A 27,380-nucleotide genomic window follows, 5' to 3' on the forward strand; every position below is an offset into this window, starting at 1 on the left:
GCTAAGCTAATGTGCATGAGGGGGTGTTTAATCAAAGGAAACACAGGTATTAATGAAATTATTTTAAACCTACATTAGGCATAATTATCAATTTTATTAACCAAAGTTTGGAAGTGAAGAAGATTTCTTTCTCTTGGACCAAGTCTGTGTAAACGGGCCACCCCATGGAAGGAGGACGCCATCCACCCTTGAGAGATAATTGTGACCATGGGGCTTTGTTCCATCTGATAAAGGAGACATCTAACAAGAAGGCAATGGATGAAAAAGTGGTGTCGATGAACTGTCAGGCAACAGATTGAGCCATGAAAGTCTAGACCAGCGTTTTTCACCATCTAACCTTCCATTGTGGTCCTTCAAGGGCTGTCTGGGGGCCTGGGGGTGTGGAGGTAGAGCCATTTGGGCTGTGCATCAAGCTTTTCTGGGCAAGGATAACTGAGTTGGAACTACAACATCTACATGCATGAGCCTGGGAGCTCTTGCGTTCATCCAAGCACAGCCCTCCACGCAACAGATGCGGCAGCCCATCCCACACTGAGGACGTTGGCTCTGGGGTTCTTCATGTCTCCTCCAGGGCTGTTCCATTCTTGAGATACTTTGATTGTAGTATGTTTGTAGGGCCTTTAATAGCCCCACGTGGCCATGTTTGTTTTGCTTCCTCAATTTCATATTTCTGTGGAAACTTCTAGAGGAATAAGTCTGAAATGAAAGGTTGACTTCTGTTTGTGCCTCTTCTGCTGAACACATGCCTTCTATTGTGAGGGGATTTTGGCAAACTTTGCAGTCTTTTTGCACGTCTCTTCACTCTCACTTCTCTAAGAGATGGGTAAACTAGAGCAGTTTTCAACTTTTAAGACTCCGGGAGCATACATCCACCTATATATTATTACACTTCATCATTTCTTCTCCATGTAGAGCAGCCTCCATGCCTGGGATGGGTCCCTCCAGCACACAGGCCCTGGGCCACTGCCCTCCACAGTGTGCTGACTCCAAGGGCTTCCCCACAGCGCCCTTCTGGCTTCTGTTGTGTGTTCGACATGACAGACGGGCTTCTGGGAACTGTAACACACCCAGTGAGAGATGAACTGTTTACAGATTATAAACACACAGCCGTCTCCTTCCAAACCAGAAGAGGAGAGGAACTCCTTTCTACCCAAACAATCCATCTTGAAAGTGACACTCCTTAATTGCCAGCACCCCTTCCCACCAAATACCATCATGGACGACTGTGGAAGATGAAAGCATGCTGGGGCCCCTTGGCACAGCTTCCTTGGGAGATGGACGCATTCCCATATTCTGCCTGTCTCTGATGCACAGGCCAGGACGTGGTCTGGGGTCTGTCATCTTTTTATTGTCTGGAACAGGGATGGTTGTAAAATGACATCACTATAGCCTCTTGCTTCTTCTCATTGTTGAAAGTCCATGGAAAATGACCTGCATTTTTAGAAACCAAATTAGGCTCCACAGTTTTGCCTTCCTTTCTTTTTGTGGACTTTCAGTTACAATGTAGAACTTTCAGGTCACTAGTTTTTTGGCTTTTAGGAAACTAAATGTACAAACTAAACTTTGAGGAGAGGAGATTTTTCTTTCTTATACCTGATGGCTCCACACAAGAAATTGCTTGTTACAAGTAGAGTTTGCTGGGGACCCCAGAACAAACAGATAACGGCTAAGTTCAGCCAACAGCAATCAGCTGACATTTCCTATTTGTATTAGATTCCATATGTGGAATTCTTCTATGTGGACCTTATTTGTACAGATGGATTACAGTGAAAATTGCATTAATTTTCTACACAGTAAAGGTCAGTAATTGAAGCGTGAACCAAGAAACTATTGTGTAAAATGCTGTATCTCATATTTAGGAAAGGCCATGCAGGGCAATAATATCTTGTTTTCATTGCAGAAGGTATAAATACTTGCATTAGAGCTTCTTTTCTTTTTTCCAGCCCAACAATCACTTAGGTAGAATATTTCAGCATTTACTAGTAACATCAGGAAGAAAGAATCATAAGGGCATGTAATAAAAAAAAAAAAAACCTGCCTATTGCTATCATAAAGAGACTGCATTGTGATGCCTGCATTGTGGGTTGGTTTGTTTTTAACTCAGCTGTCAGAAATAGGACTTGAATCATGTATTCTTTTAAGATTATCAATGAGTTCACAATTGCTTTACAGTGTTTGTGGGGGTGGGGATCATCCTTTCATGTCAGTTATGGGTGAAAATCAGATATGGATGTTTTCCTTTAAGAAAATAAGAAATATCTGATACATTTTTGTTGATGGATGGTGGAACGTGGTGGAACATTTTATAATGAAAGGATGCAAATGAATATTATATCTCTATTCTCTTTTCACAAATTAGGATGATATTATTAAAATTTAAGTATATTTTAAACCATCAATCTTAGTTGTAAAAATGATTTTCATCCTACAAATAGATTAGTTCACTCATCATTACCCAGGCAGAGCCTTCTTAGAGAGAGAAGGATGTGGCGTATATATCAATATTTATTATGTATCAATATTTAGGAGTTCTTGTTGTAAATTAACCTCATAGTCCTTTGGTTGAGTTGTTCAGGGCCAGCATAGCTCATGCCCTGTGTTTTCTTGTTCCAGAAAGAGCAGATGATCTATAGTATCTCAACCAGGGAAGACTCGTTCTTGGAAGAAGTCTTCTTACAATTTAATAGTGAGAGTAGTTTTGTTTATGATTCCTTTGTGCCTTCTTAAGAATGTCAGAAACAAAGCAAATTAGTTTGATCAGTGATTTTTTTTTGTAACTATTGACTAAGCCATGGTACTTTAAGATGGTGTAATATTTTTAAGAAAATGAAAAGTCAGGTAATATCTTTCAAAGGTTAACAATAGTTGAATACACACACATATTTTCAAGGCCTATACAGTCTATATACGGGGCATGTTGTAGAGGACCTACTTATGGATAATTTTCGGGGGAATAAAGTAAAGGGTTGTTCCGATGTAACTCCTTTTAATTTGAATTAATATTATATTCAGTGATGAAGTGATTTAATTGCTAACATTTCAACTGTACCATCTTACTTCCAAGACTTTAATCTTAAAATGGATTCCAGCCAATTCTTAATGATCAGTTTATGCATGTTTTGCATGAAAAGGGATCGGCTTCCCTATTTCCTGCCGTCTTTTCTCTGAACCATTGATTTGCTCACATCCCTTTTAAAAACTCAAACTTCCATTCTTAAAAACGTTTGGCTTCATTACCTTCAGAAATAATCCAGAAATGTTATTAATCTGACATTTGAAGCATTATTCTGCTACCAGGTTCACTAATAGCCCCAGTGCTTATGGATTTTCTTTGTGATTTCTACTGTAAGGATTATACTTGGTAGGTTACTCCCAAATATTGTGAAATATGATGTGCCAGCCTATAAATTAGGTGGATTAGCCATCCTTTTATTAGCTAATGTGCACTAACTGGTGCTCTGACGTTATAGACTATACTACATCTGGATGTTTATCTTGCCGTGGTCTAAAATTTTTACATTATGCTAATATAGAATACATTGGACATTGTATCTCAATTATCCACAAGTCATTATTTTTCTGAGGATAGTAGCCATTCCTACAAGAGGAATTTCCTATTGAAATCCACTCTGTTTCAGTGTGGTTTGCCTTAAGTCCCAATTATCCAATGAGTTTACAAGGTAATTGATAGATAATTTGCAAAATAATTGATAGAAAGGTGGGAACATCACTTTTTCCTCAAGAGAATATAGTAATTTAAAGTAAGTAATAAATGACACAAAAATAATAATTTAAAATGAGACCATTTTGAGTAAGAATTATTTAAATGATTAGATTTATAAGATTATTCTTATTTGTAGAGTGTTTACAATTTGCAGGCTGTTTTTATAGGCTTTAGCTCATTCAGTACTCAAAGTAAACCACTAAATTTGATATTATTTTCCCCATATGCGAATGAACTAACCCAGGTGAAGAGAAATATAATAATGCATCAGAGATTTCCCAGCCAGGATAGTATCGAGACTCAAATCCAGCCCTTCTGATCTAAATCCCGTTTATTTTGGACTATGTTACATCGTGATGAAGGAAACATGTCATTAATTTATTGGTCCATTTTTCCGCATTATTATTGACAACATTTATGGAGTGTTTTCTCTGTATCTGTGATTGCTACTTTCATCAAAATTTGTATACTACGTTGGGTATTAGCGATGCAGTGCCTGGGTGAGTCAGGACTGCTAAGGGTGATGTTTGAGCTGAGTCTTAGGTGATAAATATTTTATCTTCTACCCTCCTCATTCCCCCACCTCAAAGAAAGATGAAGGACGCACACAGCTAAATCAGCAACTGCAGCTAATTGTGTGTTTACCTATGGTAGTGACAGTTATAGAAAACCATTAGCCCTGTTGGCCTTGTAATGGCGTGGCATCTGTCAATTGTCTCAGAGAAACTTTTAAGGAAATCAATCTTCCCAGGGTCTAATTCCAAATATTTTTTTTTCCCAAATTGTTCCCAATTTTTCAAAAGTGTTTTTTCAACATCTTCCTCATGATGATGTTTATTCCTTTTACTTTTTCAGCCCTCTCATTTGATCCCTGATGAGAATCCTGTTGCAGGCCAAAGAAACATGTTGGTAAATACCAGTCAGTGTAGAAGGAAGGGCTCTATGTAATGGACAGATAGTTAGAGCAGTTTATAACTACTTAGAAATGATACTGGTTCAAAATCCAGCCTGTTTCACATTCATTTCCCAAAGCAAAAATACTACTTGAGAAGGAAGTATTCTCCTGAAAGACTGCAGACTTTCCCCCCCATTTTAATAGCATACCATAAAGGGGTGTGTGTGTGTGTGTGTGTGTGTGTGTGTGTGTGTGTGTCCGTCCATGCACACAGGACATAGCTCATGGGAAGAAACCTTAAAGACAGTTCCCAGTGCATTAAGCCAGATTCCCAAAGAACAATTTTTAATCTCGTGTATCAGAAATATTACTTTTTATTCTTTGTTATGACAGATGCTGAGAGGTTTTTTTTATTTTCCCTGCTAAATGCCACTCAGTCTATTTCTGATGTTTATAATTCTTCAAGTTTTCAAATTGCAGGCTTTTAATATTCAGTGGGATGAAACAGACCAAACAGATTCCCACTTAAAGTCTAAAGTCGTATTTTTGCGTTATCTTTGCCCTGGGTGGTTGGCATTACTGGGACGATCCTGAGATAGAAATTTTGCATCAATCCCTTGTGGGAATCCTGGGCATCCTGTGACAAATACTACTCAGTTTTTAAGCATGTCCCAAGGATCTTTCCTGACGTGGTCAATTTTCAGGACTAGCTCTTTGGTTTTGCTTAGGTAATTAATAGAGAAATGAGGATTTTTTTTCTTGAACCAGAACATGTGGGAAAGATTTAAAGTAGCATACTGATTATATAATGAATTCTTAGCTGTAAATTCATTTTGATGGTGTTAATTCTCTCCCAGAGGCTCGAAGCTAGTTTATTGCACCTACAGTGCTATACTCTTTGGAGACATTGGGGAAGCCAACAAAGCCTTGAAGAAGAAAAAATCCACTGCCTGACTGATTCATTTATTTATTTATTGGCTTTGTTCTTAAAGAGCAACCATGTTACAACACAGGCACATTATTTGTTCTTCAGACAACTGTCTCTAAAACTTAGCCACTAAAGACTCAGTGTTGTTTTTCTTTTTTTTTTTTTGACATTTTATAAACAAAAGGACAGTGAAAAAATGATGATCTTACATACATTTTATATAATAATATGCATTTTTAGGTTACAGATTTGGAGTTGGTCATTATTTTTCTTACAATTATTACTGCAATTACATTATTATTCTTACAGTCATTCTCTGTAGCATATAACAAAGCAAAGGAACCTTTTGAAATTTGAATTCTGGATCTGAAAATTTCCATGCTTTCATCTCTTCTGTTATATGTTATTACCTATTTGCTCATAAAGTAGGCCCTAAATCATGTGAATTTTACTTATGCCTTGGTGTTTTTTTCAAGTAATGAGAAGTAAAATCCATTCTTTCTGAAATGTAGGAATCTAAAAATACGTGTTCAGCCACAATTATCTTGTTCATTGGTTTAATCACACCAGTGGCCATCACTATTTTTATTACACATTTCCCTCTATAAATTAGAAGCCTTATATGTTAAGGAAAAATATAAGCACATGTGATAACAGTTTTCTTTTTCTGAATGAATCACTGTTACTCTTCCTAGGCAATTTGGTAGCAGCCGCAGATGTAATGCTGTGTTTGCTAAACTGTGTTATCACCACATTCCCTGGTTCAATCTGAAATGTGTAAATAAAGCCAGCATGATGCAGATAGAACTGCCAGATGATCTTTCGTACAACGCAGTGCAACATGAGTAGACTTGTCCTGGAAGATCGTTGCTTTTGAAACTTAAATGAACCCCAGGATTCTTTAAACTAGACAAAAGGTTATTTGTTCTTTTGTCTCTTCGCATTCTTGAAGGGCAAGGACTTATGTTTATGAAGCACCTGGAGTGTACCAAATGATTTGCATATGATACAATATTTAATTCTCCAAATACTCCAGTCAGGGTCAGGATTATGATCTCCCTTTTCCAGATAGCAGAATTGTGACTCAGAACCCAGTAGGAACTTGACATGATCACAAAGCTCGTAGATGACAAGACCCATGTTGAACTCACTTCCCTCTGACTCCATAGCCTGTGATTAATAAAATATGCAGGCCTGTGGAGTTGGTACATCTTAAGTTTTTTTTGTTTTTTTCCCCCTAACTTTGCATCTGTTGTAAACCCTGGCTACTCCAGCTCCTAGGTAAGAATGAATGCATTTTGTTATAATGTAAATTTTGGTATGTATTTTATGCAAATTATACATAAAGTTTGCTAAAATGTTTAGCAAGAAAAGTTAAAAAATAAGAATGGAAAGAAATGTTTTCCCCCAAATATTTTCAAAAAGTGTAATTTAACATACATTCTCACGAAAACTGGGCAAATAATACTGGAAATGAACAGTAGGTAGAAATATGTAACTGAATGAAATGTCTACAAATCATGTATTATATAGTGAGTCTAGAGAACAGAGATCCATAGACACTAAAGAAGCAAATGACAAAAAGAACAAGTGTGAGCTGAATGTGTACCTTGTGAAATGTCCACTAGAAAATGTCCACTCTTCCTTTGGACTTAATAGTCCTGGACTGGAATTCTCTGCCACATATATGTGAACATAGACAAATGTGGACATAGACACATCACTTAACCTCTTTGTACCTTGGTTTCCTATTAATGGAAATGCTAATATCAAAGACATATAACATGTCCATTGGTATACTGGCAGATATAATTAAAGACCCATGAAATCAATAGTACATGTTTTAAAAGATAAAGTTTGCAGTGTAGAGAGTGAAAAGAACATTTGCTACTAGAATGATGAAAAGAGTAGAGGTGTGATGCAAATTGAAAGAACAAGACTGTAGTTGGTGTGGGCTGGCATCCCTAGGAAAGATTTCACGAAGGCCAGGAGTATAAGTTGGACCTTTAGGTCATTCTGCTGGAGTTGGGAGCCTGGAATCTTACTTCTTACTTCTTACTGTTTGATAATGCTTTTTCAGTGAGTAAATAATAATAATAAAGAGTACATGTTTAATGAATAATCAAGTACTGACAATCCACTTCTCAAGATAATTGTTGACAGACTAACTGATGAATGTCTGTTCACATTTACTGTCTACCACTGGGACCATGATCACATCACTGAAACATGTAAACTTAAGTTACAAACCTGCTGAAGAGCCTTCAGCTGTCAATAGTTACTTTTAGGAGACTATTTCTGGAAACATGATGTTAATTTACACAGCCCGAAAGATGTGTTTAAAAATCTCTCTGTGCAGCATGACTTTTCTTTTAGATCAAATGACTGTTCTTCCACATTTATCTCATCTTCCATTCCAGGGTTTAATTATGCATGTATGAAAAAGGGCAAGGAAGGTATTAATGTGTTGACTTCAGTTGCATCAATATATTAAAAACCTTGTGAAGAGTCAAATGATACCAGTCTTATTAGCATGCCGTCAAATGATTCAAACAGAATATCAAATAAGTTAATTCTGAAATTGTTGTACTCATACAATGCCTCAATCAATGAGGCATGATTATTGCTAATTGAAAACTTTTCCAATACACCACCATGATGACTTGAAATTATGATTTTTTTTCATCCACCATACGGAATCAAAATAAAGCTTTTGCAAGTTCATTTTACAAACAATGAAATCTCTGACATCAGGAATGCTATTGTAAATTTAGTTTAAACATTTAGCATTGAGGGTTATTTAATTTTGTAGTGATAATGTGAATGCAGATTTTGATGAAGCACAGCATCATGGCTAATAAGATATTCATATAAATTGAAGGGATCTTTGAAGCAGAAATGTACAATTGATAGATCATGGTGCCCTGATTATCCATGATCGCATACAGACAAGTGATAATGCACCACCAATTGAATTAGAAGCTGTAGTGTCCACATTTATAGATATTTTATGTATACAGAGTTGGGATAGCAACAGCAGTTTTCATGGCAGAGATATGTTCAGATATAAAAATATACTTTCAGCATTGCAGTGTGCACTTTGTTTTTGCTGCCAGTCGTCCATCCATCAATCTGATTTTAAGATTGTTGTGAAACCTTTGAAGAACTCTCAGTCAACTTAAACATTCCCCAAAGCTATTGAACTCTTGTGAAAAAAAAGAAATCTTTTAAATGTTTGTTGCATTTTGGTCATATCAGTTGGATTTTTTTTTTTTTTTTTTTTTTTTTTTTTTTTTTTTACATTGGTTTTTTTTTTTTTTTTTTTTTTTTTTTTTTTACAGTACACGGGCCTCTCGCTGTTGTGGCCTCTCCCGTTGCGGAGCGCAGGCTCCGGACGCGCAGGCTCAGCGGCCATGGCTCATGGGCCCAGCCGCTCCGCGGCATGTGGGATCTTCCCAGACTGGGGCACGAACCCGTGTCGCCTTCATCGGCAGGCGAACTCTCAACCACTGCGCCACCAGGGAAGACCTAATCAAAAATTTTGATGACTGAAAATGCTAAGTAACTTAATCTTTGGAAGCCTTTAGTAAATGGAAGTGAATTTTACAAGAACTGGCATAAAAGATACTGATTTTTTTTTTCTTTACGAAAGAAAGGGATATTCAGCACAAAGCAAACTGTGAGGTCAAATAGTTGACCTATTTGTGCACGATTCAGTGTTTAAGTTCTGAAGTTACACTTTGGATTATCTCAATTTGTGGGATAAAAAAAATCTTTTGATTTTTAATAGGATAAATATAAATTCTACCCAGGAATGGAAGGAAATTGAGAAGCCATTAATTTTTCAGCATAAATTTTGTGGAGAATCATAGAGACAACTTATTTAAAGTTTTATCTTGAAAAAAGATTGACAGAGAAAGTTCATATGAATGGATACGAGATATCATGACTTTGAAATTATTTGGGCAGAAATATATACAGATTTCAATATTTAAAATATAGAATTGAGAATATTCTTCATGTATCACATTTTTGTTGTGAGTTTTCAAGGTACCTCGGTGCCTGGAGAGAGAGTATTTTTGTAATTAAAATTATGGCCTACAGTAGAGTCAATTAAAGGTGTCAATTTAATGACCATTAAGTGCAATTCTGAAGATAAGAACAATTTTATGAAATATTATAAGTGAAAAGATGACATTAAAGAAGTACATTTTTTGGAAAAGTAATCTTAACATGGGACTATGAACAGATATAACTAGGAAAAAATTAAATATATGAATATGTAGCATGAATAATCATTCTTCATGTATCATTTTAAACTTCAGATAATATAAGCACATCTCTTTTGTTCTAATGCATGTAAAATATATTTTTTTTATTTTGAAACAATATTATGAAAATTTAATGAAATAACTTTATAGATCTACTAATAAACCAAGTTGTCAGCTGATAAATATTTCAAAAATTTATAATTCTGATTGCTTTCACTCTTAAAAGTGTACAGATATGTTCATAAATTATGCTGGTACCCTAGATACAGTGGAATTCTTTGGCCTAGTCTTTAAATGTTGAATATTCAAACTAAAACATCAAATTCATTAAAAAGTAAAAGAACATTGTGAGAATCATTTATTATTTTTGTGTACTAACTCAGGCTTTTCTTCACAACCAGAACCTCCACATTTGGCTGTTCCATAGGGGAAAAAAAAATCAGTCAACTAAAGTAGGAAATTTTTATGAAATTGAGCCACATGGAAATTTGAGTCATTTTCCAAGAAATTGTTTTGACCTAAACTCTACACTGTTGAGAAGAGGAAGCCACTTTTGCCCTTTGGGTCAAATTCCCTGGTGCTTTCAAATCCTCCTTTATAAACATGAATGCTTCTGTGGCAGACAGAGATGGGTTTTCACCATTGTGCCCATTAATAGATGTTGGTGGATTGCTGAAGATGAATTAAGTCGCTCTGACAGTCTATCCAATTTTTGATGCAAACGACTTGAAGAATTAGAGTCAGTAAGAGTATAAGGGAAAGAAGAAATTTAAAATTAGAGTGAAAAAGTAAAAATGTCTTATGAGTTTGACTTTGCAAGAGGAAGCAATGAGTATGACCTCTCCTTCTGTACAGAATGGTGGCATAAATGGGTACAGAACAGATGGTAAGAAGTTATTCAAACCAGCCCAGCACCCTTACTCAAAAGGGGGTAGCAATGGTATATTCTAATCTCAGCCCCTCTCTTTGCTGTGTTTCTGCCAGTAGCTCCATAAACAAGGGCAGATGCAAGAAGGGAAATTTGTGCTCTTTGACATTGCAGCCATACTGGTGCTTTTACCAGTCACTGCAATCAGTATGGGGTGGTGTGTTTTCCTTCTTCCATCCATGGGTCCAATTTGATGGGACAGAGAATACAAGATGAGAATGATTTTTTTTTTCTTTTGCTGCAAAGAAGATTATTATAGAAATGGTCTCTTAAATTTAGAAGATATTTGCTCAATAATTTAGTATAATTCTAACCCAAGTAAAATTTTAGGTAGAAAAGAAATGTTTTGTTAGATTTATTTGAGATTTTAGGTACTATATGTTAGAAGTGACAGCGACAGTGACCCAACTGGGCCTGAGCTAAGAAGACACTAACTAAATCCCAGTTACAGTAGAGTTCATAAGGGAGCTAGGATATGGTATCAGAATATAAGAAATAGCATGAAAATGCCACTCTTCAGGGAATCCTCTTTTCTCCAATATGGGAGTAATTTCTAAATTATTTTTATAAACATTAGCTACCTAACATGGTAAAACACATTTTAGGTTTTCTATAAGCGAAGTAAGGGTAATATTCTTAGAAAGCTGAATTCCATATATTCCAAAATCTGGGTATCCAACATGCCTTATTGTTACCTGCTGGAAACCTTTCTGAAGGACTAATGAGAGAAGGGTAAGTAAGCTAACCTTGTGAAGACAGAAGAAATCAGGGTCAGCCAATGGAAAGGACTACAGAATTCTCTGAGAGAAGCAGCAACTCCACAGGGAAATGAAGTTCTTTTGTCTGTGGGGCTCCCCTTTATCAGCTCATGATATTGAGGTAGCGACATGCTTGCGCACTACAAGTGGTCACATCTCACGAGTAGGCAGGGATCTGGGGGAGTCAATAAATAAGTTGTGAACAACGTAAATTTATCTTCTGAAGTCACTCTGTTGATAATAACCATGCTATGATAATATGGCATAATAATTTCTATAGCAGACCAATAAAAATGAAGTAACTGAGTTAAATCTTTTATGTTTCTTAGGAATCTGAGAAAAAGGGCTTAATTGAAAGAATCTATATGGTACAGGATATTGTCTCAACTGTTCAGAACATCTTGGAGGAGATAGCTTCTTTTGGAGAAAGAATTAAAAAGTAAGTTCTACGTTTGTGTTGTTGTGAAGTGAAACTGCCATCCACTAGGACAAACGAGGGTGGGGAGTCTTAGGAAGGATAGGATCAGAAAATGCAAAAACAAAGAAAAAACAAAAGCAACAGTCTGGGCCTTTTAACTTTGGTTGGTGTGTTCTTTGGGCTTGTCAATTTCACAGGGTGGCTGTATGGCCCAATTTACACCAGTTGTCCCAGCATAATTATTAATAGTGTCTCTATTCATTCTCAAAAATATTCTGGTTTAAGTGATAAGCTATAGATTAAAAAATAGATTGTCCTATACAGAAATAAAAAAGGAAGCAAATATGCTTTAAAGGAGGCTTTTTCATCTGAATCACAGAATACAGTAAGTGCCTTGAGTGAAATTTTTTTCTCTGTTCTCCAAAGAATGGTACCTAACTAGTAACATTGCAGATGCAAAGATGTAAAGTTAATTCATCACATACATGGACAGCTTAGGACAGGGGTCAACAAACTTTCTCCATAAAGGAACCAAGAGTAAATGTTTTCAGCTTTGGACTATATGGTTTGTGTCACAGCTACTTAGCTCCCTTGTTTAAGTGTAAAAGCAGATAGTTAATATGTAAATGAATGGATGTGATATGTATTCCAATAAACCTTTATTTATAAAAACAGATGTCAGGCTAGATTTGACTCAGCTCCAACCCATAGCTTGCCATCCACCTACATTAAGGCATAAAGGCTAAATTCTCTAATGGAGTCTCAATTGAGAAAAACTCTCTGTGATTCATGTTTTTATTTTTTTATTTATTTTGTTTTATACATTGTGAACTCTGCGTAACTTGGTCTTCATATGATACCAATGAACAGAGCAGGTTTTTTCTTTCTTTTGAATTGTAGATGTTTGTTCCCTCTTTAAATCCAGAGTTGTGTCAGCCATGTTGTTCTTTCTAAAGATTAATTAATACTGTTTCTTATTTTATTGGCCATTCTAGTTTCTTTAAGTAAAGAACATAATATTTAGAAATTACATGGGTAAAGAAGAGACTAAAATTAGTGCTAAAAGCCAAGTGAAATTTTGTCTATCAAGATGCAGGAAAATCAATAAGTGGTGATTAACATCAGGAAATATAAACAGCTAATATGGAACTTTCTGTGGTTACTGATGCTATTCCTCCATCCCTTATTACATGAAATTGCCCTTGAGTGTCCATTTATTGTTGGCATAGCAAACATGTTTCTTTTGCTTAAAAAAAAACAGGTTCAAAGTCATCTTCAAATGTAGTGAGTTTGTACTGAACTTACACATTGTTATTCCCACGAACAATGTCAAGAAAAATTAAAGAGCAGTAGGGGGCTTTGGTCATGTACATTGATATTTATCTGCTTTATTTCTCTAGGTTTCATATAAATTGAAACATGATTCCTGAATGTACCCTCAAAATTGCTTAGCAAAAACATAAGTGACAGTAGAAAATAGTGAAATGATGAAGAGAGCATTTATAATTCTTCATTCACACATTCAACTATCAGTGTTTGAGTTTCAGGCACTGGCTTTGTTTAAGAATGAGAAATGTGGGCTTCCCTGGTGGCGCAGTGGTTGAGAGTCCGCCTGATGATGCAGGGGACACGGGTTCGTGCCCCAGTCCGGGAAGATCCCACACGCCTTGGAGTGGCTGGGCCCGTGAGGCATGGCCGCTGAGCCTGCGCATCCGGAGCCTGTGCTCCGCAACGGGAGAGGCCACAACAGTGAGAGGCCCGCGGTATAGAAACATCAACTAATGTCACGTGCCAGCCAGATACTGTTCTAAGCCCTTTACATAGCAACTTCTTTAAGGAGTTACTTAAAGGAATTGGATTAAATGATTCCAACAACCCTACAGAGTGAGGATTGTTAGTATCCCCATTTTACAGATGAAGAAACTGAAGTACAGAATGATTAAATATGAAGCCCAGATCACACAACGAGTAAGCCATGGATCTTCGGTTTGAACTTCCCCTCCTCACTTTACACTATAATGTCATTATCCTCTGGGGATCTATTCTCTTTCTTTGTGTGTTTTATAAAATAAATAATACTTTATTTTTAATTCAATATCCTGTTGTGGTATAGTTGATTACAATAGTATATTAGTTTCAGGTGTGCAAGATAGTAAATTTTTATAGATTATATTCCATTTAAAGTTATTATAAAATATTGGGTATACTCCCTGTGTTGTACAATATATTCCTGTAGCTTATTTATTTTATACAGAGTAGTTTGTACCTTTTAAACCCCCACCCCCATCTTGAAACTCCCCACTTCCCTCTCTCTAGGAATCTATTTTCCAATGAGGGAGAACACTAATAAGACAATTAGAATAGCATTGATACTAGGTAGAGGTTAGGTAGGATGCGGGGGGAGGTCCTACATCCCAGGAAGGTTGTAGGAGAGAGAGAGAAACAAAGGAAAGTTCTGAAGAAGCAACAACTTATCAGCATCTCTGAGAATGAGAAGAGCTAGCTGGGCACAGAGTTGATGAATGGGGGCTTCAGTAGGTGGGCACCTTTGTGCAGAGGCTCAGAGCCCAAGACTGTGCTAGATACAGGGAGATGGAGGGGTGTCAGTAGGTCTGTGCCACTGGGGATGGACGTGGCAGAGCCTGGAGATGCGGCTGGTCATGCAGGGCCTTGAGTGGATGGAAATGCAAATGAAAAAAATTGAGTGAGGGAGGTACTGGCAGCAAAGAAGATAAGAGGATGTGGAGTGGGGGCAAGACTGAGGCAAGAAGGCCATGTCCTCTGGTAAAAGTATCTCCATGTTTGAATGTCTGTTAATAGACAAATGTAGCTGTTGTGCAGTTGATAATGGTCAAGGAACTGTGTCTGATGAGAAGAGGTCAGAGCGATTTAAACAGGCCCCCAGCTCTACAGTGCTTTTGACGGCGGCTGTGCCCAACACAGCTGTGGTGGCCACGTCTGAGACGTATTTTCAGCCATGAACAGAGCACTATTCTACCCAGCTGCAACACAGGAAGGCACATGAGGCTCAACTCCTATTAATTCTTTGGCCATTCATTACCACAGTGACCTTAAAGTTCCCAGTGGGCATTCAAGTACAACGTCATGTGTAACTCTGTTGGAATTCCATTGTAATTCAGCGCATAAGGACCAGGAAAAACTTTTACCCCAACTTTTGGCAGCTAACAAATAGATAGACTTACATAAATCTCTCAGAGCAAGGCTTCCCTGCTCCTGACAGCAAAGACCCTGATGATTTTGCATTTACATGGAGTGAACGGTATTTTCTTTTCTCTACATTCTCTAATTACCTTCTTTCATTGTATACAGGTTTCAAATGTATGCATGCATCAGGCTAACATTTGCTTAACATGTGACGTTTATATTATCCCAGGCAGTAGACAGGGTCGGTCAGAATACTGAGGTATCTTGTATGTCCTGTTATGATAGAGTGGTGGCTCCAACACTTGTGTCCTTGAGTGGTGAGGAAAATCTCCACAGAGGAGGTAATGAAATTAAGGTAGACCTAGGACAGGGGAGTCATCCCTGCAAATGTTCCAGAGTAAGGCTTAGAAGGCACGCTCCTAGGAAGAAGAACTTCTTTGAAGTAATATTATGAAATATTAAGCAACGAAGATGAGAAAGCAGGATAAGTGAAGTTTGAATGATGGTGAGCACGTGGGGAATGATAGATTGATGGATCTTATATTTTATCTAAAGTTACATGTTTAAGGGACAGAGAATGAAGGCAGAAAGACCAAGGTGAGGACAGGAGGCCAGTTGTGAGGAGAGAGTTCACAAACTGTGGTGAATACCATGCATGTATGAAGGAAAGCATCATGTGGGTAAATCACGAAAGAATGGTCTACAGGATTTTATGACCCTTGTTTCTGTTTCCATGGGTAGAAGAGTCAGAGGACTTCATTTTTCCATGCCTAGGAAATGAGGAAAATAATGACTTCATTGACACAAAGGTCAACTAGTGGGGCACCCAGTTGGGAGAGAAACTCTAGGATGGAGTTTTACCCACCTTACTGGATGTGATCACAGTAATTTCTGGGTTTTGTTTTGAAATTTTGTCAAAGACATTCTTAGGATGTGTTAGTAAACCTGAAGAGTTGAATGAATGAATGGGGATTCCTTGGATATTTTCATTCATTGAAAGGTTTGAGTCAGGGATTCCCTATTTAGAATTTAGGGAGCTGCCAAGTCAGGAAGTCCGGGGATTTCTATGAAAATATTTAACAAATTGTTTAATTTTGAGATGGAAAGCTTTGATTTATCAGAGTTCTTCAATCTTGGGCATTCTGTGAAAGACAAGATACTCCATAGTAACTGGAGTGATGGTCTAGTAAGTTTTTGAGTGTTAGTGCCAGTATCTTTGAACTAAGTCCTCAGTCTTACAAGCAGGAATATTCAGTGGATTAAATGAGTAAAATGTGCCATCTTACATTTTCTGAAATGTCTACTATACAGACAGTGAGTGTAGGCTCTTGAGCCAACTCTCTGGATTCAGATCCCAGTTCTGCCACTTATACTGGAGTAAGTGATTGGGGCCAATTATTACCTTTTCTGACTCAAGTTCTCATCTGTAGAATGGGCATAATAATAATTCCTACTTCATAACATTCCTGGATGAATTAGTGCCTATAAAGAGTTTAAACCAGTGGATGGCCTTTAGTAATCACATAAAAATATTAACTATTATGAGTATTATTTTGGGTAAATTGCTTTGACCTTCTTCCTCTGTGTCTTAAATTTTTAAAAAACTGTGAAACATTTAAACATTTTACCACTAAAACTGTGGGTTGCCAAGAGAAAAATACATGACTTAACTGACTTGGCTGTTGGGAGGGCTAATCTGACAGTGTGTGTACGAATGTGTCTGGTACATATCTCCACTTTTAGCATCCAACACATAAACACATGTGACACACCATGCACACAAGCAGACGATCATTGAGATCTTTATAAGGATTGCATTAATTGGGAAAAAAATGACATCTTGTTAAAATTTATGTTTTCTAACATATGAATGTAATATATTCCTTCATCTACTTAGATCATCGTTAATTTACCTCAGTATTTGAGAGTTTTATGTATAAAAATTTGACACATTTTTGTGAGATATAGTCTGAAGTATTTGATTGGTTTCATGCTATTTTTGTTTGTTTGTTTTTGCGTTACGCGGGCCTCTCACTGTTGTGGCCTCTCCCGTTGCGGAGCACAGGCTCCGGACGTACAGGCTCAGCGGCCATGGCTCACGGGCCCAGCCGCTCCGCGGCATGTGGGATCTTCCTGGACCGGGGCACGAACCCGTGTCCCCTGCATAGGCAGGCGAACTATCAACCACTGCGCCACCAGGGAAGCCCGGTTTCATGCTATTTTAAAGGGTATCTTTTTTTTCAGATTTCATCTCTACCTGTTTGTTACTGGAATATAAAAGTGAAATTAATATTCCTACATTGACTTTGAATCTATCAACCTTGATAAACTTAATTATCTTAATTTTTATATGAAAATTATTATTCTGGTTGTTGTATTATATAAACATATCATCTAGGAATATTTTTTTTTCTTTCTTATTTTTCAGTCCTTATACATTTTCCTTTGTTTTCTTGCTTTATTGAACTGGCTAGTAGCTCCAGTACAGTGTTGAACACAATTGGTGTTGATGAACATTCCTTTCTCATACACGATCTCAGAGAGAAAGCTTTCAACATTTTACCCTTAAGAATGTTGTTTTCTGTAGGTTTTTGTAAAGGTGCTTTATTAGCTTAAGGAATTTCCCTTTTATTCCTAGTTTGCTGAGAGTTTTTATCGTGAATGTAGGTTGAGTTTTGTCAAACATTTTTCTGCATTCATTGAGATAGCCTTATGGTTGTTTTTGTTTTCTCCTATTTTTGTTAATGTGGCATATTATTATGATTGATTTTCAAATATTAAACCAATCTTACATTTCTGGAATAAACTCAGCTTCATCATGCTATCCAATCTCTTTCTATATGCTGGGATTTTATTTACAATTTTTTTGCCTAGGATTTTTGCAGCTGTGACCATCAGTGAGATTTGATATATAGTTTTCTGTTCTTGAAAATTCTTTATGGTGTGAAGGTTATTCTAGACTCATACAATAGGTGGGCAGTGTTCACTCTTTACCATTATCTGGAAGAGTCTGTGTAAGCCTGTTGTAATTACTTCCTTTAAGATTTTATATAATTTTCTAGTGAAGTATCTGGGCCTGGAGTTTTCTTTCAGGGAAGATTTTAATTAAATATTCAGTTTCTGTAGTATATCTAGAGATCTGTTCAGCTATTCTATTTCTTCTCATATCTGTTTCTGTAAGTTGTCATTTTCTAAGAGTTTTTCCATTTCATTTAAATTTTCTACTTTTTGACATGAAGTTGTTTATAAAATCCTCTTACTATCTTTGATGACAGTAGAATCTGTAGCATTGTTCACTTTTTTATGCTCAAAATTGTGTTTTCCCTTCTTTCTTCTTGACAGTCACTTATCAATCGTTAGTCTTTAGCAAGAACCATCATTTGCCTTTGTTAATCTTCCCTGTTGCCTGTTTTCTTTTCCATTAATTACTACTTTTATTTTTATTACTTTTTTCCTTCTACTTTCTTTCAGATTAATTTATTATTCTTATTTTAACTCTTTAAGATGAATAACTAGATCATCTATTTTCAATCTTTCTGTTTTCCTAACGTAAGCATTTAAAGCGCTACAGTTTCCTAAATGCTTAACTCCATGCCAAACATTTAGGCACTGATACTCATTATCAATTCACATTTAGTAAAAACTTTTTTCTAATTTCTATTTTTATTTCTTCCTTGCCAAGAAGTATATTGCTTAATTTCTAACAAATGGCCAACTTTTATAAATTTTTGAAAAGAAGGTTATTGAGTGTATTATTTTATATACATTTATTGATTAATTTGTTGATGGTGTTCAAATCTTTTATACTCATACTGGTCTTTATTTTTGGTTCTTCTTGTATTAATTAAAGATGTGTGTTAAAACCTTCCATTGGGGTCATGGATTTGTCTACTCTTTGTAGTTTGATCAGGTTTTGCTTTCTATATTCTGAAGTTATGTTATTTGGTTTGTACATGTTAAAATTGTTGTATTTTCCTGTTTAACTGGATCATTAATCAATAGAAAGTGACCCATTTTAAAAATTGGCCTTAATGTCTTGTTTAACTAATGATGTGGCTATACCGTCTTCCTTTTGGTGCTTTCTTTATAATACAAGTTTTATATCACTTTCTTTCAACCTGTTTATGTTTTAGATATCTCTCTTGTTTCTGAGAGTCACTGTTTTTTACTTGCAGCATGTAGTGCATGCAAATTTAATGTGGTTACTGATATACTTAGATTTAAATCTGTGGTTTTTATTGTGTCTTTTTTACCCTTGCTCTGTTATTTGGGTTTTTTTCATTATTTTCTGTAATTTTCTTCTATTTTCCTCTATATATAAGCACCCTTTTGCCATTTTGTTGCTGTTGTTGTTGTTACCCTAGAGTTTACAGCATGGCTTATTACCAGAGTCTAATATTAATTGTTACTATTATCATCTTCCCAGTCAATTCAGTCAATTAATCTATGTTCCATGTCTCTTCTCTTTGACATCTTTTATCTTTTTGCTCTTTGTGATGCCTTCTAAGTACTTTCTTTGGACTATCTTGCACAACCTTATTTCCTCTGATATTTAAAATCCAGTTTAATCCATGCATGGGGGTCTTAACTTTTTGTTTATTTGTTTGTTTGTTTGTTTGCGGTTCGCGGGCCTCTCACTGCTGTGGCCTCTCCCGTTGCGGAGCACAGGCTCCGGACGCGCAGGCTCAGCGGCCGTGGCTCACGGGCCCAGCCGCTCCATGGCATGTGGGATCTTCCCGGACCAGGGCACGAACCGGTGTCTCCTGCATTGGCAGGCGGACTCTCAACCACTGTGCCACCAGGGAAGCCCTGGGGGTCTTAACTTTAATCACTGCGTATCTTTTTAAAGTTCTCCTTGCTTTGCTTTCAAATCTTCTTGGTCATTTTCATCATCTCTTCCTTGACTATATTTTTAAGCCTCTATTTTTTGACTTTTAAATTATTAAACATTATTATTTAACACACTGTGTTTGCTTTCCGTATTTGAAGACTTTTGTTTGGGATTTTGCTGTTACTTCTGCTGGCTCTTACTTATGATGCTGTGTGTCCTTTTATATTTTGCAGTTTTAATTATGAACTCATATTCCTTGGATTTGTGTGTGTGTGAGGCATACTCAGATATCTGAGTTGATAGTGCATTTCCTTAGAGAGGATTATTGCTCGAGTCACTTTGGGGTGACTCAACCTGGGATCTCTTTTTTTAATTAAATTTTTTGCTGAGGCTTTTCAGAGTATACTGGTAGCATAAACTCAGATGATAAATCCTGGCACTAGCATCGTGACACACAAGAGAGTTCTTTGCGTCCACTTATATATGGTGGATTTGTCCCTCCCTTCCTTTCTTCCTTTTTTGTCTCTGTCTTTCTGTCTGTCTCTCTCAATTCATCCTTACCCTGAAAATTAAATTTTATGCAGTGTTCTTCTACTTGAATCTTCCTTTGTGGAGGCCCTAGGCTTTATCTTCTGCCCCCCATGCAGGTAACAGATGCAGGTGTTCAAAATTTCAATGTTTGGCAGAAATTATTAGAGTGAAATTGATTTTGGAGGTTGGTAATCTACAGAATTCTTGCAATATATTTTATACTCTGATGTTTTCTTATTTTTATGTCAACCTAATGGTGGCCTTCTCTTTTTTTCAAGGTATTAAAAATTATTTAGCTATTATTTAACTTTTTTTAAAGGCAGGTTTGCTATTTTTAGAAAAGGAGCCATAATGTATATTTCTTTATAAAAAGTAGTTCCATGCATTTTCCATAGTTTTTATTATCTTCAAAATGCTACCTGATATAATTAGCTTTTTTCATATTTATGTCACTTTTGTGCAATAACAACAAGAAAAATGAGGCTAAGTAACACTTACTGAATAATTACTATGTGCCAGATATTGTTTTTAAGGGGTTTACATTTATTAATTCATTGAATCCCCTCAGCATCTCTATAAAGTAGAAAGTCATTATTCCCACTTTACAGATGGGAAAATTAAAGCACAGAGAAGTAGAGTACATTGCTTAGGCTCACCTAATGGAAAAGAGATGGGTTCATTGCTACCTACCTGTGGATTGGCATCCAGGATCTGACACTTACTATGTCGCTGCTTTAAAAAGCAACAACAACAACAACGAAAACAGAAATAGGGCACACAGATTGGTATTTGTTTTTACTTATTTATTTCAGTTTTAATTTATTGATTTTATATTTTTATTTATTTTGATTAAGTGATATACATCCATTATAAAAGTAATCAAACAGAAAGCTTCCCATTATTCTCTGTAGCTCCATCTTCCCTCTTTCTTTCCCTCTCCCCCCATCATATTGAGCTATCATTCACAGTTTGGAGTATATCCTCCAGAGGTTTTCTCAGTATGTGTGTGTGTGTGTATATATATACATACTTACATATTTCTGAAACTTAGTTTTTCACTGTATGTAGCTTTGAGCCTCTGTGTTGAGGGCAAAGGTGTTTGTGTGGGTGTTCTTTTCATATTCTCATTGTTTTTTAAAGCTGTATTGTATTGCAGAGTGTAAATCTATTTAGTTTTTCCTCTTTATTTAGATAAGTTTAGATATTTATTTTATTTAGATATTATCTTATTGATGATACTGAAGCTATTTTCTTTTTTAACTACTGCAAACCATACTGCATCACACATTCATGTACTATCCCTGTGTCCTTGTGCAAAGATATTTGCAGGTTAAATTTCTTGCCCTGGCATAACAGGAGCAATTGTGTCATCCATAACATTTTCTCAAATATTGTGAGGTTGCCTACTAAAAAGTTCTACTACAAATTCTTCTATGGAAGAGAATAGTCAGGAATGGACCTACAAATATGTAGACATTTAAAATAACATAGAAAGCAATATGATAAAGGAGTGGGGGAAATATTGATTATTCCAATTCTTGATGTCAAGTCACTTGACTAGGGGAAGTCTTTTACAAGAAATACCAAATCTAAAAATCAACAGGGAAAAAAATTGATGAACTTAGTCATGTAAAATACATAATTTTTATCTTTAAAAAATTATAAACAAGATTTTTTAAAAAGACAAGAAAACAACAAACTGGGAAAATGTTTGCAACAAATATGACAAAGGACTGATTTCTTTAGTATCCAAAGAGATTTTATTTGAAGAAAACATCAAGGGGGGTGGGGATAGGCAAATAGTAACTTCTTTCCTTTTTTTTTTTTTTTTTGGGTTTTTACAAGTGTGCTAGAAGCAGAGCTAACTTTTTTTTTTTTTGGAAACAAAACTTAAGATAAAAATTTAATATGAAAACTAAGCTAACCATCTTTCACGTGTTACCAGAGCTATTGTAAATGCAAGTACCTGTTAAATTCTAGCAAAACTCTATGCTATAGGTATTATTATTATTCCCATTCTTTAGAGAATAAATTATTGTTCAGACTGATTGAAACACTTTCCTCTAGTCACTCAACTTTTAGAGGTAGAGCTTGAACTCAAACCCATGTCAGTTTGCTTATAAAATCAATTTTCTTAAGCACTTCCCTAAATAGTTGCCTCTGGCAAGGAAATAAGCTGGATATCACTAAGTAACACATTAAAATGACCAACAGTCATATTAAAATGCATTCATCTTTGCTTATAATTTAAAGAAGTGAGACGTTAAATACACACACGTGTACATAATATTGTATCTCTCCATAGGCAAAGATTTAAAATATTAATAACAATTTTTAACAAGAGAGTGAGGTATAACTGGATTGCTCTTATATTTTTAAATTTGTTATTGAAGTATAGTTAATTTACAGTGTTGTGTATGTATATGTGTGTGTATATATATACATATATATATATATATATATATTCTTTTTCAGATTCTTTTCCATTATAGGTTATTATAAGATACTGAGTGTAGTTCCCTGTGTTATAGAGTAGGTCCTTGTTGTTGAACTATTTTATATATAGTAGTGTGTATATGTTAACACCAAACTCCTAATTTCAGGCTTGATTTGCTCATCTGTAAAAGGGGGATAATCCTTACTTGTGAGCATTACAATCTAAATATATAAAAAAAATCTTAGGACAGTGGCACATATTAAATGCCCAATAACTATTATAAGTTGCTCTTCCCAAATCCCCTAACACCCACCCCACCAAAAAAACAGACAACAGAAATAAATCTTTCATCTCAGTAAAGATGAAGGCCCAGAAGAAGAAATGCCCCAGACACTCATGAGCTCTCATCAGGGCACTGGATTTAATGATCACTTTCTAGGATTGTGCAAGGATTTCCATAGTACATTCAGTTCTACATCCCATATTCTAGATCTCAAGTCAAAGCAGGCAATAGATAGAACAAAAGGAGCCAAGGGCCTTGTGAAAATAATGTATGGCAACATTCCCTACATTGTCTATGGGTTGGTGGTGTAATGGTTTATAGCCAGATGCTCCCCAGCCCATTTCAGGGCATTATGAACCTTCTGGAGTCAGTGAGTCTGGAAATTCTAAATATAAGTTATTAGAAAAATGCAAAAGCACTGTACTAATATCCTCCCTTTTCTCAATATTTACTGGCAACCGTGTGTTAATTGAGAGAGAAATATTGACTTTGAAGTGACCTAACTCACCTTTCGTTTTGAAGCTCTGCATGCACAGAGCCACATAACAGTATTGCAGTGTTTAATCACTTTGGAGAGCCAAAGTCTCTTCAGTACTGTCGGTTCCAGGAAGGCAAAGTCACCAAGATTCTGACAAGCCGAATGGCAGTTGGTCTTGTGACTTTCTCCTCAAGAATGTTTTTCTACTGCCCAATCAGTTTGGCAGACTTTTATCTCCAAGTTTTGAGAAGAAACCTTTCCAATAGACCTTTCTCATGTGTATAAACTAAGAAGTAAACATGGCAAAATGAATCTACAGCTGTTCTTGAGCATCAGAGAAAATGACATGTATGTGGTTTGTCTACAGCACGTTTAACTGGACGGTCCCATTCCTTTCCTTCCTGGCCTGTTTGATACTGGCAGTCGCCACCATCACTTTGTATTTCATTCCACTGCGGTACATCATTTTAATCTGGGGTAAGTTTGGCACGGTCCTTTTGCTAGCAATCAATTCCAGGTAAGAACCAATAACTCATTTTTAAAGTGTGGCTATAAACTTTAAATGTGCTCTTGTTGGCAATTAAACATGAGATTAAGAAAAGTATTGGGGGAACAAAAACTTCCAGGACCTCCCTGAAAAGGCCAGTTACATGAACGATTAGCATAGATATTTATAGACCTCTTGCATAATTGCAATCAAATAAAAATGTGATTGTGCATGCTATTTCCCTTTGGGCTTTCAGAGTCATAAATACTCTTGAATAATATACTGCTGTGGCCCAGTAACTTTCAGGAAACACTGTTATTCAGAGTGAGCAAACACCTGCATCTTGCCCTTTATATTATATAAAAGTAGATCCAGCCACTGCTAGCCTGCTCCTGACACTTTATCTCCCCTGGAAGGAAAAAAAATAACCTAACCCAATACTTAAATCCAGAAGCAGTGAGGTGAAAGGGAGGGACCCTCAGTGACTACCTAACCAGTGCCTGAAAGGAAAGAAAAAGCTATTATTTACCAGGGGAAATGGTGAGCCTATATAAAGTTTAGCTGCTTTTAAAAAAAGTAGAAACAAAAACAGCAAACTGGAAATAAATTTCAGGACTTGATTTCCTACTCAAGCTAGCAATTGGAAGAATTACAAGCAACTTTGTGAATATTTGTGTCTGTTGCTGGGTGGGCGTTGGGTTGATATAAGGAGAGTGCATTGCAGTTAGTTAATTGGAGAAGCAATCAACACTTTTCTGGAAGAATCTATCAGTTCTCGTTTTCCATTGCTCAGCTCCTGTGACCACTGCTCAGTTCTTAACCATAGTTACTTCTAGGGATCTTCAGATGTTAAGAGAGGTTCAGAGAAGTTCCAAATGTAGGTGACTGTGTTGAGATGCATTCATCTGTAAGCAAAAGCTGAAAGCCTGCAAATGCCGGGGTGAGGGGGAGCTATAATATTTCTAAAACCATTAAATGTAGACCATTTCCAAAGAGAACCCAGGCAGAATCCTGCTGATGAGAAAGGCCAAACCTAGACATTCAGAAATGGGAAAAGTCATGGGAAAAATGGAATAACTCATAACATTTCAGAAATAGAATGATTTTGAGAGAGCATAGTCCATTCATAATCCATTCTGTATTTTATCCAGGAGGTGAAAATCCTATTACATAAAGTCTGTCTCCTTTGTGACAAGCCCTAGAAAAGGAAAAGATATTCTAACTCCCTCTTCAGGGGTCCATTTGAATACTTCATGACTCTTACTCTTGGAGAAAGTCGTCTCATATCCATGCTTAGTTTTTGTTTGTTTTTCTGTTGTGTTTTTCAGTTTCAGCACATTGGCCCATATTTGACCTTTAGGAAGGAGAGCATGGAGCTTTTCAGGGGCCCATTGATTAAGAAGGAATACATATTTTATTAAAGCATTTCCCTGAATACTCATATACTGAATGTTATCTGTATAGATGGAATCATCTCATTCTTTCTTGTTTTTCGTTAAGTGTTAGTTTCTCAATCCATTTGCTGATCACATTTAAAACACAGATCTTAAAACTGTTGTCGGACCCTAACAAGAACTTGATCCAGAATTATAAGCATTTGGCCAGTGTTTTGCTCTTTTTAAAAAGTTGGTGTGAGTTGACGGTCAGCTTGTTAAACACTGTTGCACATGATTTCTTCATCCTTCTGGTATATACTTGACTTGCTTTTCTGCATCTCTCCCTCCAGAAAGAAGACTATACTGTGTTTCTTCCTTAGATTGTCAGTATTGGGATTCCAATCCATCTTTCAATTTACCCCACATCCCTTTGACTTCTCATCTTATCCTCCAAGTTCTTGACAGCTTTTCAACACCAACTTTTTGCATCTACTTAATGAGACATTGTTCTATTTATTGTTCAACTTATGGATGAAATTATGAAATAGCATGGAGTTTAAGATGCTCTCCTGGATGAAAATAACCCTTTGATCTTTATGTTCTGTGTCTCATTCTTTAGTTTTAGACAGAGGTTTATAGTTTATTGATGAGCTTACCATAGATAAGCCTTGACTTATCACATGATCTGTTGCCTCTTCTCATCATGTAAAACCTGCCGTACCATCATGGAATATATTCTGCCATTCTGTTAGGATTTATTCTTTTCCAAGACAAGTTAGTTATTAGCTAGCACAGATCCAGGACTTTCCTTTGCACATCTCTTACATGATCGTATTCTTGGCAGAGAATTTATCATGTAGAAGAAGACAACTTTATAGGTCTTAAATTTCTAATTTTCCTTTTAACCATATTAAGCATCAAAAGACTATTTCTTATCCTAAGTTACTCATTTTCATTGAGTCCTGAAGTGGTGGATAAGATCCTTAAATTTTTGTGTGTGATGTTTTTTAACCTTTTGGAGCAAAATTTTTTAACTCTGTGTTCTGTATTTCCCTATTCTTTACATCCAAATAACATTTTTGTATAAGTATTTATTAAGTAGCATAATTATTTAACATAAGTCTATGAAAGCAGCCTAATTTCATGATGGCTGTGGGGAATATTCCTTGACTCACCAACTTTATTGTAAGGTTTTAAATGGTGAGATACTTTCTTTCCTCTTTAACCGTATAATTCCTAGTGCAGCTACATATAGGTAATAGATCTTTAGTGGGTACTTGGCAAATATTTTATGAGTGGATGAGTCTGCAAGTTTAGTACCTGTGATCTACATAGATGGCATTTTTTTGAGCTCACCACCTCTCTTATTTGGGAGTGTAATTATGAAAATTAAGTTAGAAGTGGTTTAGGAGGGATGTCTGGAATTTTCTCTAGAAAACTGTATCTACTGAATTTTGGTCATTTGTTTGTTGTATGTGTTTCTAGAAGGCAAGGCACCTTTGAGGATTAGATCCCATGGAGGTTTTCTGTACCTTTTGAGAGGTTTCCATATTCCTTCCATTCTGTTCTTCATCATAGATGCTCTAATTATACTTTTTCAGTTCTGATCTTAGCCACTTCTGATTTCCCAGGTAGATTACAAACTCTCCAAGCCAGATTTTGGGCTGCTTGAAAGAAACTGTGACTATTTTACTTGGTACCTCCATTTGATAGTGCAATATATATCACATGGAAGACACTTAGTGTTTGATACAGGAGCAAGCAGGGACCCTCTGCCCCATCTCGCCCATCCCCACCAGTATTTTGCAGTTAGGGCTACATGCCAGTCACTCATAAAGTGTTCTAATTCAGTTTCAAGTGTCTATTCCCT

General features: G+C 36.2%; 1 protein-coding gene across 10 annotated transcripts in view; it reads left to right on the plus strand.

Moving 5' to 3' along the window:
- The window catches only part of MCTP2 (multiple C2 and transmembrane domain containing 2), a 251,891-nt gene that overhangs the window by 217,522 nt on the left and 6,989 nt on the right, over positions 1-27,380 (plus strand). For 6 of the 10 annotated variants that reach the window (XM_027083163.1, XM_027083160.1, XM_027083164.1 and 3 more), the window contains 2 exons: positions 11,834-11,943; positions 24,015-24,124. In XM_027083163.1, the coding sequence (XP_026938964.1) occupies positions 11,834-11,943; positions 24,015-24,124 (220 nt within the window). Of the gene's footprint in view, positions 1-78; positions 2,111-2,613; positions 2,687-11,833; positions 11,944-13,322; positions 13,532-24,014; positions 24,125-27,380 lie in introns of those variants that run through there. The other 4 variants (XM_027083166.1, XM_027083165.1, XM_027083169.1 and 1 more) reach the window with 4 other exon arrangements.

The sequence above is a fragment of the Aethalodelphis obliquidens genome, unplaced genomic scaffold (assembly GCF_003676395.1).
Source record: "Aethalodelphis obliquidens isolate GAN/ISIS:26980383/991018 unplaced genomic scaffold, ASM367639v1 scaffold49, whole genome shotgun sequence".
NCBI classification, from domain to species: domain Eukaryota; kingdom Metazoa; phylum Chordata; class Mammalia; order Artiodactyla; family Delphinidae; genus Aethalodelphis; species Aethalodelphis obliquidens.